The sequence below is a fragment of the Pleurodeles waltl genome, chromosome 6 (assembly GCF_031143425.1).
Source record: "Pleurodeles waltl isolate 20211129_DDA chromosome 6, aPleWal1.hap1.20221129, whole genome shotgun sequence".
In the NCBI taxonomy this organism is placed as follows: domain Eukaryota; kingdom Metazoa; phylum Chordata; class Amphibia; order Caudata; family Salamandridae; genus Pleurodeles; species Pleurodeles waltl.
In genome coordinates, this window is record NC_090445.1 from 26854645 (window position 1) to 26873761 (window position 19117).

The following is a 19117-nucleotide window of genomic DNA, read 5'->3' on the forward strand; positions in this document are numbered from 1 at the left end:
CACAGCTGGAAAACTGAAAACGTGGAAGAGGACAGCCAAATCACAAGTGCACGTAGTAAAGGACTTGGAGCGATAGAAGACAATGCTGAACCCTGGGGTGAGGTCACAACATTTCCAATCAAGGTCTGTGTGTTTTGTTCTGAGAAAGGATCACAGACTGATCTCACAGTAGACGCCATGGACATAACAGGGCATAGTAGGGCTTCTTGTGAACCAGATCAGATGTAACTGAACTGGCACTGGACTTTGTGAACATTCTTTGCTGGAGCCATCCAGGGGTAAGGTGATGTCCCTAATCTGATTCTCCGTCCCAAAGTCACTTTCTAGTTTATTACAGGATTCTCACATGTAGCTAAACCTCTGCACAGTGAGCGGTCAGTTAAACAGTAAAACGTGGGATGCCACTAGGAAGGACATTTACACTCGTTCCCTCTCCAGGCAAATCTATACTTATTGGTTTCAGTATCAATTAACTTTTCTATGAATCCAGCCTGCAGTGTATACTGTGTCTCCTCCAAGGAACCTTTATAAATTAGAGGCTGATCCAGCCTCCCTCCTTCCTCAATACTCTTCCTTCTCATCTCTGGCATTTGCACGGAGAAGATGCATGGCTTTCTCTCCCCAGCACTCACCTGGTGATGCCTCAGTATAAATGATAGACATGTTTATGCATTTGCCTGTCAGAAACTACATTTTGTGCCCTTACATTCAACTACAAATATTCACACGAGTCTTAATTTCTCTTTATGTTTTAGCAATATGCACAAAATGCGAATTTCATTAGTGAATACTAAATGCGCAGACTCCGAATATCAGCAGTTCAATCATAAGAAACAGGCTGGGCCTGTGGCAAACGCTGGCATGTGAAGCTACACAGAGTCTGTGAGAGGCTTAGTCACTGGAACATGATGTATTGGTTTAAGGTGGCACCAGTGCTCAGGTCAGGACCCAGATTATGTAAACCGAAAACCACCACTTGTGTCTGAGAGGACGTGAACAGCAAGCCAGGTGGTGTTTGCCAGGGACGAATGACCTACAGGTAGACACTCAGCCTAAAAATACGTCTCATCAATAAATGACCGGTTCAGATGAAAACTGAAAAGAGGAAGATGAACTATCCTTATACAACAACATTCTTTCTTAAATCATTAGCGCCATTTTCCAGCTGTTTTAAACCAATAACAGAATGTTTGGTGAAAATCTAACCGGCCCCTTTAAAGACTTTGCAGTGCATGTAAGTGTAAAGTGGCTGAGAATGGATTCTAGGCGGAGTTTCAAAACCAGTGCTGGAAGCTGCACGTCAATGTTCTTCCAAACATGTTCTGTGACCTAGGAGGAAAAATCCTGGCTTAGAATGTCCATTTACATGCAGAAACGAGGCTGGTGGAGCAAATTCATCTAGCGACATTATAAAAAGGAGCACCGTGGTCAACATTATTGGCCAGAGGAGAGCCAAGGGTTAAGTCTTCAACTGGGAGGGTATTTCTGGGGGTAATCTTTCAGAAATGGCTGTGGTCTGCAGCTACCATGCATCTTCTCTCCTAAATACATCTTAAGATTGAGTAGAGAAAGGCCTTTCGAGCCAGGGCTGGCACTGTAAGCCAATCCAAAATCTTGCAGCAAAGCCACAAATAGCACAACCCTGTGGCATCAGCGTGAACCTGGCGTTGGTGCACTTTGACAAATCTCTACTGGAGATACACACTGGGTCAACGGACTGTAGACGGGACTGAGCCTCCCCTGCTTTCACCTAGGACTTGTGGTGTGCTCTGGCCTTGTCCTCATGTGTTCTGGTGCCAGCAGTGGAACAAGTGGTGGCAGAAGGTTTAATACGCTGTCATGAAACAAAGGAGAGGAAGACAACTCCAAAATGTTTCATACAACAGATTGACCCACAACTTTGTAGAAGTGCTGGACGAAATCTAGAGGGGATAAGGGGAGAATTCCTCTACAAAGGGTCTCACAGAGGCGAGTAGGCCTGTGATGCAGGAAGCATCGAGGGAGCTGAAGAGGTGACGTCAATGCTCTTTAACCGTCTCGGCTTGCTGGCTGCGCCTTTAAGTGACTTAGTGCACGGTCTCCTATAGTGCTTTCAGAAAGTCAATGCTCCCTTTCAAAACAGTTATAACCTATAATTAAAGTGCATTCAAATTGTGTTTCATTTATTTATACCACATCCAAGTGAAAGACATATTTTAGAAAATTTTGAAAAATTAATCAAAAATATAAATTGAACAGCTTCTGCACTTCTGTAACAGCAATTCTCAGTAAGAGCAGGTGTAACCCATCACCCTCAAATTCACACACCGGGCTTATTGGCCTCCATACGTACTAGCAATTCACATAACTTTACGATTAATTTATTCGTTCATGCAAGTTCCTGCTGCTGGGTAGTGTTTCAAACCAAACACTCTACCAGCAGCACCAAGGCACTGTCAAATAAACCTCAAGTGGTGAAACGGCACAGGTGAGATGCTTAGTGCAGATAAAAGGCAAGAGCCTCACATTTCCCCTGTATTAAGGCCATTTCTATCCGGTCTAGACAAAGATGTCCCACCCAACTAGGAGACTAACCAAGAAAGAATCTTTTCAGAGGCTATCAAGAGGCTGGCAACATTGAAAGAAATACGGTCTTTTAAGGTCAAAGTAAGCATGTGATACCAACATCCCAAACACTCCACACATCTGGCTTGCATGGTATGGTGAACACAAGGCAGTCATTACTTAAACAGCTTGAATGGCACAACTTTTGAGGTCTGACAAAGACAACGTTTGACTTCATGCCCTAAATACAAAGCATTAGTTATGGTAAAAGTGGAAGTAGCTGAAAGGCCGGAGGCTGAAGTGGGACTACCAGTTTCTGAAAGAAGAGCTTCTGTTCTAGAAGCAGAAATGCAGACGCAAGATGTGCCCCCAGGCTGCCGTGAAGACAAACAGCAAAGGACACATTTAGGCAAGACATTTGTAGCTTCTGTTGCAGGCCTTCAGGCTATGAAAACTAGCGTCCCTGCACTGCAGACTTCTCTGGTAGAGGTCACCTTACAAAGTGTGAAAGGCTTGCCAGAGGCAATCCCTGCTAAACGCTGTGCTCATCTGTGCTGTGTCTAGACCTGGGCGGGAGATGCGCATAGCTTCGCAACCATAAAGCTTTCATCACGTTGGCTGAAGCCATGGTGAAACCCAGTCAAAACCCAGTTGCCACTGATCTACTGGTTACTGTGAAACCAGCGGTTCCCTATAACTGGTGATAACATCCCAGCTGAGTGACCAAACTGCACACCAACAACTCTAATGGGCTAAGCAGACGGAGGTGCAAATTTGAAGGTCGGGAATTGGTGTCCCAGGCACCACTTTGGCAGAGAGTGGTGGACAAGCGTTCCTAACTACAAACTCACCAAGATAGGCTTCTTCTACTTTTGTGGCTCTGTAGCAGTAACAGGAAGTCAAACAACTGGCTCTTGTAGTCACATCTTCTGTCTGACGTTCAAGATGATGTTTCGTTAAGCAGTGCACCACAGGCAGTCTCCTCTATGCCAGCCCAAGGAGCAACAGGTGCAGTCCAGTCTTTGGTGTAGCCTCTCTCTGCTAGTTCTAGGGAACAGCAAGGCAGTCCTTCATTGGACCTCTCTCCAGTATATACATAAACTGAGGACTGGGTGAGAGATGTGGCACTTTTATGCCCAGTTTGTACCCTCAGGGGATGCAGCGACTACCAGCCAAATGGGGTACCAGGTCCCCTTCTGTCTAGTGACAGCGTCCTGTAAAGTGTGGCATCTAGCTAGTCCAGAATGCACAAAGCTGACCACTCCCAACACAGCAAAGCCCTTCTCCAGGCATGTGGCGCTCCCTAGCCCATCACATGTGTGGCTACCTGGGGGCTACACCCCCACGGAAAATCAGTTTGGCCACGGCATTCCCCTCGCTCTTCCCAATACCAACCTGTCCACAAGAGCCGCCTCTCTGGTGTGTGTCCACCATGTGCCCTCCAAAGGCTTGGTTACTGGGCTCACACCCTGCTTGGTCTTCCTGCCAGGGAGGGTCACACCTCTTCAAACAGAAGGCCCATTGTGTTCCTTCCTCAGTGTCGCTGACACTTCTCTCAGGAGGGCAGAAGAATGTCTTGTGGCCAAAAACTGTACACGCTGGTGCGAAAGCATTAGACAACAGAGTGGCTGCTTACTAAAGTTGTCCTTTGTGCAAACGTTACATTAAATTCGATTTAAACAGCATCAATTTGGGTTTAACCCAACAATTCTTTTGATACCTTGCAGTATCATATTTAGTACTCCCATTCAGAGATCAGCACTGCTGAGTGGTTAGCATGTAATCCTGTACTCGCCATTAGGGCTCCTAGCTTTTTCACAGTAAAAAATGACAATGCAGGGTTCTTACTGTCAGGACATGTAAAGTTAAGAAAAACACATTCAACTTGTTAATATAATGCACCCTGCTTTTAGGGCTCAGTAGACATGCATTATGGGTGACTAATAAATATTAACAAGCATTTGCAATGCAACGGGTCTCGCATTTCTCCAAGTTAGAGCTAGTAGCAGTTGTAAACTCCAAACCGGACTTTTCTTGCCACATTAAATGGAAAAAAGAGCGTGATCGCGCTGCTACAGTTCACTCGTAGTGAAACCTATTGTCAAAAGTGCAGTTATCTACGTAACCGGCAAAAGTGCAATTAACTATGTAACAGGGTCGATGTCATGGAAAGCGCTCAACTTCTGCCAAGCGAGATCGCGCTGCGAAAAAGATAAAAAGTAGTCCATAAACAGCGAGCCTCGCATGTTTTCAGTACTTGGTCGCTGCACTCGAGGAGGGCTAACCACCGGAAAAGGCATGACGTATGCATGCCTTCCACTAATGAAAGCAAGCAGATTTTAACAGGCAAGCCCACGAACCAATGAAAGACACTGACGTGACATGGATAGGGCTCTGAGCCCTTTTCTAACTACTAAAGGGTCTCGCAAGCGAAACGCATGCGCATGCAACGCAGGATCGACCATAAAAAGGACGGTCCGGGCTTTGCCATTAAGTCGAGTTAGCAGTAGAAAACTGCTCTGCCAGCCAGCAATGGTGTACTGGGAGTCATGCTTTTCTTTGTCACACTCACGAGGCACAGTAAGTGCTGCAGGCCATGAGAGAGACTAACTTAGAGGCCCCGGGTACGCCAGGTGCCATATATATCAGGACATTTTAAGTAAGTTAACTTAGGCTAATTGTGGGTAAGTCAATAAGACAATATACCATTTAATGGTCAGAGCAATGGCACTTAGGTCTGTTTAGCAGGACTCAGTGCATCTTAACATTTGAAAAATCAGCACCATCAGTCCAAAAACTTGGGAGTGATCATGCAAAAACAGGAATTTGCTTAAGCTGGCTATTCCATGTAGGTGTTATTGGCAAACTGATCAAGGTATTTTGTGCACTAGAGAAAAGCTGGTTTAGGCCCAGAGCTTAGGTTGCCTGGTGACAATCTGCAGAACACAGGAAAGGAGGAAGTTAGATGTCTGAGGGGAGCAGGGGAAATCTATTCATAATGGAAGGGAAGGTGACTTCTGCTTCGGCCTACAATGAAGCTTCACTTCAGGCACAGCCCTTAAACACAAACCAGCAAGATGACACATTCACACGCCCACAACCTGGAGGAAACAAGACTGCAGAGGAAAATCAAAGATCACAATTACTGGGGTTGTGTTGAACATTTGCTAGGAAGAAACTGCTGGTGATCATCCCACCATGGGTAATGAACTATATAGGTGTCATGTCTTACTTTGGGAGGCGGGGCCGATCTTAAAAGTCTCTTGTTAAAAGGTGGAAACTCTCTAGTGGGTTTGCAGGTTGTGGCGTCTACTGCAAGAAAAACAAAGCAACCCAGAAGAAAATACTCTGTTCTTGCCTATAGCTCAGATAAGACATAAAAGCTGTCACCAGTCAGATCTGTTCCTCCCAAAAATCTGTTTTTGCCATCACTGGACATCAAATTGTTCCTGAACCATTTACCTTTGCAGACAGTAGGTGGACAATCAAATGAATGCAATTTCACTCCTAGCAGTTTATTATGATTTTGTGGAAAACATGTGCCTATCGCGACACAAAGCTGTCTCTACGCCAGACCTTAAAACCAAAAACTTCTCATCTTCCCCTGAGTAGGCTACTTACTAAACTAGTTCACCAATATCCACTGCACCAGGGCTATTTTTTAACAATGTGTGAGAAGCAGAGTCTATGGGTGCATATTCATTGTTAAAGTTCACAAGCCGGAAACTGGTGGATATAGGAGAAGAGTCTGCTCAACCTCCACTGAATCTTCAAGTCTGGATGAGACTCTCAATGTACGGTTGACCTATGAGCGAATCACTGGCTGCAGGCGCGTCTGACCCCTCGCCCACTCCCTCAGCCCCCTTCCAGAGAAGTAATACTGAAGGACCCTGCTCCTCTTCCCCTAGTGGAAGTCACTCACCATCTGTCTCTGCTTGGGTGGTAGGGCCGGTGGAGGGGCGAGCTCATTGCCAGAGTCAATGCTGCTGAAGGAGTCGTTGAAGCCATATACCTCCCTCAAGTGCTTGTTCTTCTGTTGGTACACGTGCTCGTGCTGAGGAGTCCGGTAGAACATGGACGGTTGAGGCTCTGAGTAGTCTTCCAACAGCTGCATGTAGGCCAGCACTGAAAGGAGAATGAACACATTCACGGCCTGCACACAAACACACCATTGATATCAGCTTAGGGTCAAAAGAGAGCCAGCAGCCATTTTCAGACCTCAGCAGGGACATTAGAAGGGAAGGAATGGTTCTCCAGCCCATCTAGCGCCTGACTGCTGTTACCTGAACTCTAGAAGCCCTCGGCACTGCATGGGACATTAAGGCTTCTAGTTTTGTGACTGTTTGAGAGACCTCCTTCTATTATTACCATGAGAGAACAAACAGGGAGGCGAGCAGCAGTGGCATGAAGAGGGTTCAAGGACACTTCGTGCCTAGTCATATGTTTGTTTGAAGAAGCATGAAAATGAGATCACGATAAATATTTCATAAGTTGTTGGAGCATTTTCCTCAAATTGGCTAAGTCTGCACTAAGGTGGTAGATGCTGTTTAGGGTAGTTAAAGACAGCAATTTGTGCTGAAAATTGTAGAGCTGTTTTAAAGCTCTTTCTTGAAGTCTTGGGGCAGTAATAGCTTACTGTAACAATTAGGGAAATTTACCACTGAGGTTACAATACTGCTGCACAACTGGATCACCAAATATTCCATTCCAGCACCTGACACTCGCAGGGTAGCGAGGCCGGGCAGTCAAAGCTTACTCCAGTTCTACTCACCAACGTGAGGTTGGACGTGAGGCACTCAACACCTAACAAACTGACGGTCCACGCAGCTCTGATCTTTGTACAGAGAGAGATTTTTATTATAGGTAACAAATCAACATACTAAACAGAAATACATTGAAAACCAAAAGTGCTGAGAACCAACTCTAATTTTATAACATCTTAATACCAGACTTTAGTTTATCGTTGATCCCTATGACCAATGGTATGTGATGGGGAGGGGGGGTAAGGTCAGCTGCACTAGGGGCTGTTCTTAAGTATTCAAACGTCAGAATACCTCACAATTTCTTTAAAGAGGCTAACAGTCCTGTTAACTGTGGTTTGTGCTGATTGCACTTTGATTTCAGGTCCTGCATAGCTGCTCTCAGGACACACTTGCCATGAAATTCAACAATGAATATGTGTCTATTCACAGAACACTATCATCTCACTTGTTCGGCTTTCTCTTTCTGTAATAACCAGTCTTCAATGTTACTCTTGGCCTCTGTGTGGTAACGTCCCATCCTCCTCTACTAGGTTTGGGCTTTATAAATATCCCTACATGTCCAATGACTTCCGCAAAGTAAATCTTAAGGGTACGTGGTGTCGTCCCATAGGAGGGGTGACCAGTTCCAGGAATCCAAAGTCCAGTGATCGCTGGACTACTCGAAGAACAGTGGCTGACAAGGGTGCTCAGTTCACCCTGTGTTTCTCTAACTGGTCAAAGGTGGCTGATGTCTTGATCTTTAGTACTGACCAACAGTCGTACAAATTTTCCAGCCGCGGGGAGACCCAAGGTTTGGTGGCAACTCCAGTGGGTGCCAAAGTCACTCAATCACTGGACCACTGACAAGTACTCAGGACTCATGGTGATAGGTCAACTGTCAATATTTTAAGAACACAAAGGGCCAGGAAGAACATATGAATGTTCCCCAATGAGGGTGGCTTCCTCCAGCTAATCGCAGAGAGGCCGGTGCTAAAATCTTCTTGATTTCCCAGGATCACCAAGAGGTAGGTACAAGAGTGTGAGGGCACAAGGAGTCTTGAGAATGCAACAAGCTCATTCTCAGAGTGTCATACCCACAAAACACTGCCTGTGGCATAGGTAAGTCACCCCTCTAGCAGGCCAACAGCCCTAAGGCAGGGTGCACTATACCACAAGTAAGGGCATAGCTGCATGAGGATTCTAGGACATTGTAAGTGCAGCGTGGCCATATTAAGTACATGGGTTGGGAGTTTGTCATTACGAACTCCACAGCTCCATGATCGCTTCACTGAAGGCTGGGAAGTTTGGTAACAAACCTCTCAGCGCAATAAACCCACACTGATGCCAGTGTTGGATTTATTGTAAAAAAGTATACAGAGGGTATTTTAGAGATGCCCCCTGTATTTTACCCAACCCTCTAGTGTAGGGCTGCCCCTAGCAGACACATTTCTGACTCCCTGGGGTGAGGGCCTTTGTGCCGTCTGAGGCCTGAAACAAAGTCTGCTCTGGGTGAAGGTGCTTCACACCTCCCCCCATGCAGGAACAGTAACACTCCCCGTGAGCTTCAAAGGCTCAGGCCTCCTGTTACAGCCCCAGGGCACGCCAGCTAGTGGAGATGCCCAATCCCCTGACAAAGCCCCACTCTGTTGGCAAGTCTAGTAGGACAATTAGGTGAAACAGGGAGGAATGACCACTCCAACCAGTACCACCCCTAAGGTGTCCAGAGCTGAAGTGACCCCCTCCCTGCAGAACCCTCCACTGTGGTTTGGAGGACAGGGACCAATAGGGTTAGGAATATGCCCCCCTCCTCAAAGGGAGTAGGCACCAGAATTAGGACTAGTATTTAGGGGCACCACCAGTGCTTGATTTGTGCTTGTGGTTTCCGGTGCTAAGCACTGGCATTTATTTTTGAGGGCCGGCACTCATTTTTCTGCCTCAAGCATTTACAGCAAGCAAAAGACACATATGGGAAAGACAGAGGAAAAGAATAACAAAAAAGCGCCAGAATGGGAGAAAGCAGAAATCCGCAAGAGTGAGCTGAAGGGGCAGGAAGTGGCTGTAAATAGACTGAAGAGGCCTGAGATGGCTTCAGGATTACATTGCCTTAGTAATCCATGTCCGCACATTTAATTGCAGCAGCCGCATGTTTAAGAGGAAGGCTTTGGGCACCAACATGTTTTTATTTACAAATTAAGCACTGGGCACCCCTGAACCCAAATCACCAGATTCCTGGCGACCTCAAGAAAACGACAAGAAGAAAGAAGGACTGCTAAGCTTACCCCCGGAAGACTGAAGACCCCAACTGATTTGGCCCCAGCCCTACCGGCCTGTCTCCAGCTTCTGAAGCCCCTGCTATAAAAAAGCATCGCATCCTGCAGGACTGGCGACCTCCTAAAAGTCCCGAGAGGACTGCCTGCCCACCAGAGCACCAAGAACTCCTGAGGACAGCGGCCCTGTCCAGAAGAAACCCTCCAAAAGGACCCAAAACTGCCCGGATCCATGAGTCCTGCTCACTCTGCACCAGACGCCCACGTCCAGGTGGCCCACTGGTCCAGAGCAGGTCCCTAGGCGATTCTGACCCTGTGTCCACCCTGGGTTGCCCCCTACTGGCCAACAGGACGCCTGTAGCCTAAACCCGGAGAACCCCCCTGACCACGAGAGAACTGGACGAAGATTACTAATGCCAAAGGCACCCCTGCACCCGCAGCCCCCCGGCCTTGGGGAAACCAACCATCGGTCCAGCAACGTTCAGTAGGAGGTCCTCCTTTATGTCCATCCTGTGGTTTCCCTGAACCAACCTCCTGGACCCAGTCTGCAGCCTACTTATGACCTCCGGGGTTCCCCTACCCAAAAGCATTGGGAATCCGATTCCGAGTCTGCACCCTGCACCTGGCCGCTCCTGTACCGCTGAGGTTGTGTGTCTGGTGTTGAACTGCAGACCTCCCCCTCTCCCCCCAGTGGTCACCTATACCCCCAAGGTCTGCCCTCTGAAGACGCAGGTACTTACCTGCTGGCAGATCCAATTCAGAGTGCCCCCAGTCTCCATAGGAGCCCATTCTAAATCTTGCATCAACTTTTATCTCTGCACCCAGCAGGCCCCATGTTGCTGGTGGTGGGTATTTTGGGTTAACTTGAACCCCAATCTGTGGAAATCCTAACCCCCGGACAATGGAACTGTAAGTCTTGTACTTACCTCAAAACTGTACTAACTCCCCCCCCCCCCCCCCCCGAACTCTGTTTGAAAATTGCATTGTCAACTTTTAAAACAGATTACTGCTATTTATTTGAAAACCGTATTGAAACTAAGTGGTGTTGGTACATATACTTGCAAATGTACTTACCTGAAAACTGAATCTTGTGGTTCCAGAAATAAAGTAACACAATATATTTTTGCTATATAAAAACCATTGGTCTGGAGTTAAGTCCTTCAGTGTGTGCTTCTTCTACTGTCTGTGGGTGTACGATAAATGCTTTGCACTACCCTCTGATAAGCCTACTGCTCGACTACACTACCACAAATAGAGCATTAGTATAATCTACTTTAGCCTCTTGGGAACCCCTGGACTCGGTCTAGTAGAAGCTGGCTCTGTATGGAAAATGTCACTTACCCAGTGTACATCTGTTCGTGGCATGAGACGCTGCAGATTCACATGCTGTGCACATCCCGCCATCTAGGGTTGGGCTCGGAGTGTTACAAGTTGTTTTTCTTCTAAGAAGTCTTTTTTCGAGTCACAAGATCGAGGGACTCCTCCCCTTTGGGCTCCATTGCGCATGGGCGTCGACTCCATCTTAGATTGTTTTCCCCACAGAGGGTGAGGTAGGAGTTGTGTATCTAGTAATAGTGCCCATGCAATGGAGTAAATATGTATGTACATAATGTGTTTAAAAGTAATATATTTACAAATTTACAAGTCTGATTTTTTCTCAACTTAAAACGGCTACAGGCTCCCGGGGAGGTGGGAGGGCGCATGTGAATCTGCAGCGTCTCATGCCACGAACAGATGTACACTGGGTAAGTGACATTTTCCGTTCGATGGCATGTGTAGCTGCAGATACACATGCTGTGCATAGACTAGTAAGCAGTTATCTCCCCAAAAGCGGTGGTTCAGCCTGTGGGAGTTGAAGTTGTTTGAAATAAAGTTCGTAATACTGCCTGTCCTACTGTGGCTTGCTGTGTTGCTAACACATCCACGCAGTAATGTTTGGTAAATGTATGAGGCGTAGACCATGTGGCTGCCTTAAATATTTCAGTCATTGGTATGTTTCCGAGAAAGGCCATGGTAGCACCTTTCTTTCTAGTTGAGTGGGCCTTTGGTGTAATGAAAATGTCACTTACCCAGTGTACATCTGTTCGTGGCATCAGTCGCAGTAGATTCGCATGTTTTGCAATAGCTCGCCATCTGGTGTTGGGCCGGAGTGTTACAAGTTGTTTTTCTTCGAAGAAGTCTTTCGAGTCACGGGACCGAGTGACTCCTCCTTTTGTCTCCATTGCGCATGGGCGTCGACTCCATCTTCGATTGTTTTTCCCCGCAGAGGGTGAGGTAGGAGTTGAATTGTAGTAATAGTGCCCATGCAATGGAGTGACTAAGTATGCACCTATTTAAGGTTGAGATGATACATATATAAATAGTTGAAGGTAACTTCCAAACTGCTACAGGCTCCCGGGGAGGCGGGTGGGCACATGCGAATCTACTGCGACTGATGCCACGAACAGATGTACACTGGGTAAGTGACATTTTCAGTTCGATGGCATCTGTCGCTGTAGATACGCATGTTCTGCATAGACTAGTAAGCAGTTATCTCCCCAAAAGCGGTGGATCAGCCTGTAGGAGTGGGAGTAGTCTGAAATAATGTTCTTAATACGGCTTGACCTACTGTGGCTTGTTGTGCGGATAACACGTCTACACAGTAGTGCTTGGTGAATGTGTGAGGCGTAGACCATGTGGCTGCCTTACATATTTCTTGCATTGGGATGTTTCCTAGAAAGGCCATGGTAGCACCTTTCTTTCTGGTTGAGTGTGCCCTTGGTGTAATGGGCAGCTGTCGTTTAGCTTTAAGGTAGCAGATTTGGATGCATTTAACTATCCATCTGGCTATACCTTGTTTTGATATTGGGTTTCCTGCATGAGGTTTTTGAAATGCAATAAATAGTTGTTTAGTCTTTCTGATGTTTTTTGTTCTGTCAATGTAATACATCAATGCTCTTTTGACATCTAATGTATGTAGTGCCCTTTCAGCTACGGTATCTGGCTGTGGAAAGAACACTGGAAGTTCCACTGTTTGATTTAGATGGAACGGTGAAATAACCTTTGGCAAAAATTTAGGATTGGTCCTTAGGACGACCTTATTCTTGTGTAGTTGTATAAAAGGTTCCTGTATTGTAAACGCCTGAATCTCGCTTACTCTTCTTAGGGAAGTAATGGCGATGAGAAATGCCACTTTCCAGGTTAGGAACTGTATTTCGCAGGAGTGCATGGGTTCAAAAGGTGGACCCATAAGTCTAGTTAGGACAACATTTAGGTTCCATGAAGGAACAGGTGGTGTTCTTGGTGGTATAATTCTCCTAAGGCCCTCCATGAATGCTTTAATGACTGGTATCTTATATAGGGAAGTTGAATAGGTAGTCTGCAGGTATGCAGATATTGCTGCAAGGTGTATTTTAATGGAAGAGAAAGCCAGGTTAGATTTTTGTAAGTGAAGCAAGTAACCCACTACATGTTCTGGAGTTGTGTGTAATGGTTGTATTTGATTAATATGGCAGTAGCAAACAAACCTCTTCCATTTACTTGCATAGCAGTGCCTGGTGGATGGCCTTTTGGCTTGTTTTATGACTTCCATACATTCTTGGGTAAGTTGTAAGTGCCCGAATTCTAGGATTTCAGGAGCCAGATTGCTAGATTCAGCGATGCTGGATCTGGGTGTCTGATCTTTTGGTTGTGTTGTGTCAACAGATCTGGCCTGTTGGGCAATTTGATGCAGGGTACTACTGATAGGTCTAGCAGCGTTGTGTACCAGGGTTGCCTTGCCCAAGTTGGTGCTATTAATATGAGTTTGAGTTTGTTTTGACTGAGTTTGTTTACCAGGTAAGGAAGGAGAGGGAGAGGAGGAAAAGCGTAAGCAAATATCCCTGACCAGTTCATCCATAGGGCATTGCCTTGGGACTGTTTGTGTGGGTATCTGGATGCGAAGTTTTGGCATTTTGCGTTCTCCTTTGTCGCAAACAAGTCTATCTGAGGTGTTCCCCAGAGTTTGAAATAAGTGTTCAGAATTTGGGGGTGAATTTCCCATTCGTGGACCTGTTGGCGATCTCGAGAGAGATTGTCTGCGAGTTGATTTTGGATCCCTGGTATAAATTGTGCTATTAGGCGAATTTGGTTGTGAATTGCCCAACGCCAAATCTTTTGTGCTAGCAGGCTTAACTGCGTGGAGTGCGTCCCCCCTTGCTTGTTTAGATAATACATTGTTGTCATGTTGTCTGTTTTGACGAGAATGTATTTGTGAACTATTATTGGTTGGAAAGCTTTTAGTGCTTGAAAAACTGCTAGAAGTTCTAGGTGATTTATATGCAGTTTTGTTTGATGTACGTTCCATTGTCCTTGTATGCTGTGTTGATCGAGGTGTGCTCCCCACCCTGTCACGGAGGCATCTGTTGTTATTACGTATTGTGGCACTGGGTCTTGGAAAGGCCGCCCTTTGTTTAAATTTATGTTGTTCCACCATTGAAGCGAGGTGTATGTTTGGCGGTCTATCAACACTAGATCTAGAAGTTGACCCTGTGCTTGTGACCATTGTGATGCTAGGCACTGTTGTAAGGGCCGCATGTGCAATCTTGCGTTTGGGACAATGGCTATGCATGAGGACATCATGCCTAGTAGTTTCATCACCATCTTGACTTGTATCTTTTGTTTTGGATACATGGCCTGTATTACATTGTGAAATGCCTGTACCCTTTGCGGACTTGGAGTGGCAATCCCTTTTGTTGTGTTGATAGTCGCCCCTAAGTATTGCTGTGTTTGACACGGCTGAAGGTGTGACTTTGTGTAGTTGAGTGAGAAACCTAGCTTGTGGAGGGTTTCTATGACATACTTTGTGTGTTGTGAACACCGTTCTTGCGTGTTGGTTTTGATTAACCAATCGTCTAGGTACGGGAACACATGTATTTGCTGCCTTCTGATATGAGCAGCTACTACTGCCAGGCATTTTGTAAAAACTCTTGGTGCAGTTGTTATCCCGAATGGCAACACTTTGAATTGGTAATGTACCCCTTGGAATACAAACCTTAAGTACTTTCTGTGTGAAGGATGTATCGGTATATGGAAGTATGCATCCTTTAGGTCTAGTGTTGTCATGTAGTCTTGTTATTTGAGTAGTGGGATTACGTCCTGTAATGTCACCATGTGAAAGTGATCTGATTTGATGTAAGTATTTAATGTTCTGAGATCTAATATGGGTCTTAGAGTTTTGTCCTTTTTGGGTATGAGAAAGTACAAAGAGTAAACTCCTGTTCTTTTCTGTTGAATTGGTACTAATTCTATTGCTCCTTTTTGTAGCAACGCTTGGACCTCTAGTCCTAGAAGATCCATGTGTTGTTTTGACATATTGTGTGTTTTCGGTGGGACGTTTGGAGGGAATTTGTGAAATTCTATGCAATAACCATGCTGGATAATTGCTAGGACCCAACTGTCTGTAGTTATTTCCTCCCAATGTTTGTAAAACTTGGTTAGCCTCCCCCTACAGGTGTTAGGTGTTGGGGATTTGTGACTTGGAAGTCACTGCTTGTTTTGAGGAGTTTTGGGACTTTGGAACTTCCCTCTACTCTTTTGGAATTGTCCCCCTCTATATTGTCCCCGAAAACTCCCCCGCTGATATTGGCTCTGATAAGTGGGCCTTGTTTGTGAGGTTGTGGGTTCTGTAGCTTGTCCTCGAAACACCCCTCTGAACTGCGTTTTGCGAAATGTGCCTCTGCTCTGTGGGGAGTAGAGTGCGCCCATGGCTTTGGCCGTATCAGTGTCTTTTTTGAGTTTTTCGATAGCAGTGTCCACCTCCGGCCCAAACAACTGCTGTCCGTTAAAAGGCATATTAAGCACGGCTTGTTGTATTTCCGGCTTGAATCCTGACGTACGCAACCATGCGTGTCTCCTTATGGTTACTGCTGTATTTACTGTCCTAGCAGCTGTATCTGCTGCATCCATTTCTGACCGTATCTGATTATTTGAGATACTTTGTCCTTCTTCCACCACTTGTTGTGCCCTCTTCTGGAACTCTTTGGGTAAGTGTTCAATGAAATGTTGCATTTCGTCCCAATGCGCCCTATCATATCTTGCCAGCAGTGCCTGTGAGTTGGCAATACGCCATTGGTTGGCAGCTTGTGCTGCAACCCTTTTCCCCGCAGCGTCGAACTTGCAACTATCCTTGTCTGGAGGTGGTGCGTCTCCTGAGGTGTGAGAGTTTGCTCTCTTGCGAACTGCCCCTACTACCACAGAGTCTGGTGTTAATTGCTGCGTGATATATACAGGGTCTGTTGGCGGTGGCTTGTACTTTTTTTCTACTCTTGGAGTTATGGCCCTGCCCTTCACAGGCTCCCGAAACACCTGTTTGGAGTGTTTTAGCATTCCGGGTAGCATAGGTAAGCTTTGATATTGGCTATGAGTGGAGGATAGTGTATTAAACAAAAAGTCAACCTCAATAGGTTCTGCGTGCAAGGTGACGTTATGAAATGCAGCCGCTCTTGACACCACCTGTGCATAAGCTGTACTGTCCTCCGGTGGCGACAGCCTCGCTGGGTAACAGTCTGGGCTGTTATCTGACACTGGCGCATCATAAAGATCCCATGCGTCGGGATCATCCTGACTCATTCCAGTATGAGTTGGGGATTGCATCAGTGGTGGAGTGGCTACCGGTGATGTGTGCGTTGATGGTGGTGGGGATGGTGGCGGTGTTGTTTGTTTTCCCATATTTGCCTGTGGCTGTTTGTCCTTTTCTTGAAAGGCAAGTCTTCTTTTCATCCTAATTGGGGGAAGAATACTTATCTTCCCTGTGCCCTTTTGGATGTGGAGCCTTCTTTGAGTGTAGTCTGGCTCCATTGATTGTAGTTCTTGTCCGAACTTATGTCCTTGCATTTGGGAGGACAGTCCCTGTTCCTCTGTGTAGGAACCTGATTTCGGTTCCGAGACTGGATGTTTCGGAAAAGAAACCTTTTCGGTAGCTTTTTTCGGCTCCGACGACACCTTCTTTATTTTCGGCGTCCCGGTCTCTCGGTGCCGACTTGTTTCGGTGCTGCTCTCTCGGTGCCGAACTTGCTCGGACCCGCTGTCTCGGGCTCGAGTTTGCTGTGTGCCGGTATCTCGACCGGAGTCGGATGACTTCGACACATGCGTGCCCTTTTTCGGTGCCGATGGTCGGTCACCTATTTTTCGGGTTAAGCCATGGCCTGCTGGCGGTGGCGTCCCCTGGGCTTTTGTGCTCTTCTCATGAGTTTTGTGTGTCGACGTCTTACTCACGGTTTTAGGCGTCTCTTCGGGATCGAGCTCGTCTGAGTCCTGGATGGAGAAGGTTTCTTCTTCTTCCTCCTCCAAGCGTGTTTGTCCTGTCGGTGCCAACGCCATTTGCAGTCTTCTTGCTCTTCGGTCTCTTAGTGTCTTCCTCGACCGAAACGCTCGACAGGCTTCACAAGTATCTTCTTTGTGTTCTGGAGACAAACACAAGTTACAGACCAGGTGCTGATCTGTATACAGATACTTGTGGCATTTGGGGCAGAATCGGAATGGGGTCCGTTCCATCAGCCTTGAAGAGACACGTGGTCGGGCCGACCAGGTCCCGACGGGGGATAATAAAAAAACCCAAAGGGCCACCGGAGCTCTTCAAAAGTTGGTGTCGATCTGTTGTAACTAACCCGATACCGAACGCAAACAATACCGTCGAATTTTCCGAGATTCTAACTATCTTTCCGAACCGAAACACGGAGCGAAAAGGAACACGTCCGAACCCGATGGTGGAAAAAAAACAACCTAAGATGGAGTCGACGCCCATGCGCAATGGAGCCCAAAGGGGAGGAGTCCCTCGATCTCGTGACTCGAAAAAAGACTTCTTCGAAGAAAAACAACTTGTAACACTCCGAGCCCAACACTAGATGGCGGGATCTGCACAGCATGTGTATCTGCAGCTACACATGCCATCGAACATACTTTATCAGAGTGAGGTATAGTGTGCACAATCATCAATGTGCTTGGTACAGCTTGTCCTAGGCACTTCAGGGATGGAACAAGTTGTCAGCAGGGCAGCCTCATAAGCATTACTGTCTTCAGAAGGCAAAACCAGCTCTCTGCTGGAAGAAATGTGAAGACATCAAACAAGCCATAAAAGTTCTCAAGCACTCATGGTGAAGACCAAGACTGTATAACATCTGAGAACAAACCTAAAACTGAGTGACTGAGATCAGCAACATGGCCCTGAACACTGGCATCCACAAACTCTCTGCAACGCAGCACACAATACCTCACTAACTGTGCTCAAACAGGACAGAGGCACGTCTGTGTGGCCAAGAAGTCCAACTCAATACTTTAAACGTAACATCAAGGTACACAAAAACAACGATAAGAAAAATAGCGAATTGCAAGGATAAAAAGAGGAAATCTGAATCTAACTGTTAAGCTTAATGAAAAGTAATGTTAACATTACATTCCTTTAAATCAAGCTTAACATACATTTCTACATACAATAAAGCAGCAAATGGTATCAGGTTATAGGAACAGATCACACCTAGCATTGGCAAGGCCAAACGGTCTGGCCTTATGTATTCATTTTTTTGGCAAACATACATTGTGTCAAACAAAAACAAAACAAAAAATAACACAAGAAACTAAAAAGCTTAGAAAACATATTCAAATTATAAAAATAAGCACAGTAGCCAAGGCACACCAGCCTTTGCACTGACGTTCATTCATTTTTAAGTGGCAGCGCACCTGTGAGCAGAAAAAATGACATCACTCACAGTGTAAGACAGCCAAAGAATGAAGTGGGCAGACTGACTGCCTCGTAATCTGTGCTGCGGAAGCACAACATGTTTGCTGAAACTTAAATAGGGGGCTGACAATGTTTCCTTTTATCTGTATACGTGTAATTATTTGTATCATGCTTTTTTTGTTTTTAAAACATAAGGCTGGTGAGACTGCTCAAAGCAGGCCAAACCAAAAGAAAAATTGAAATTGTACAAAATATTTCCTCAAAGAACAATTTTACTACTGAGATTCTTTTGTTTTAATTAATAAATCAATGTATTAAATGCAAAACCCAGGACCTGATTATAAACATAGCGTCGATATTGATTAACATCTAAACTGTTGTGATCAATATTTTAAGTAAAATGCATTTACATATCATTATTAAACCAAAAGACCGTTTTAGGTATGATAGAAATTAGTCATAGTATTTGTAAAATATCTTGTGAAATAGAAGACTATCATTCGAGGTTTTTTTTAGTTGAGCAAGTGCTTGCATGGTCAATTATCCGCTTGAGGAAGCGAGTTCAAGTTGACACAAAAAACTGTGGGTATGACACTGAGGGAGAATCAGAGGCATTGATTTAAAGTTGCAAGGGAGTAAATTTATTGTGGGCTCTGAGTAGCCACGCTACACGAGACACTGTTATTTTCAATAGGTGATTGAGATTGTCACATGAATTGACTGGAGATGCCTTTGTTTCTTAAAGAGTTAATCGGGCACCGCTGATTGTGCAAGTACGATTCTGTCAGTTGGCAGATTCCTTGTGTTGGCTGTGCCCTGTTTTACATAGTTAAGTGGTTTTAGATCAAAATAAATAGGATAATTTGAAG

At 45.7% G+C, this 19117-nt stretch overlaps 1 protein-coding gene across 7 annotated transcripts in view; it reads right to left on the reverse strand.

Annotated features, from left to right (window-relative positions):
• RAPGEF1 (Rap guanine nucleotide exchange factor 1) overlaps nucleotides 1-19117 on the reverse strand; it is a 432768-nt gene that overhangs the window by 152946 nt on the left and 260705 nt on the right. For all 7 annotated transcript variants that reach the window (XM_069237096.1, XM_069237094.1, XM_069237093.1 and 4 more), the window contains exon 10: nucleotides 6467-6669. In XM_069237096.1, the coding sequence (XP_069093197.1) occupies nucleotides 6467-6669 (203 nt within the window). The remainder of the gene's footprint in view (nucleotides 1-6466; nucleotides 6670-19117) is intronic.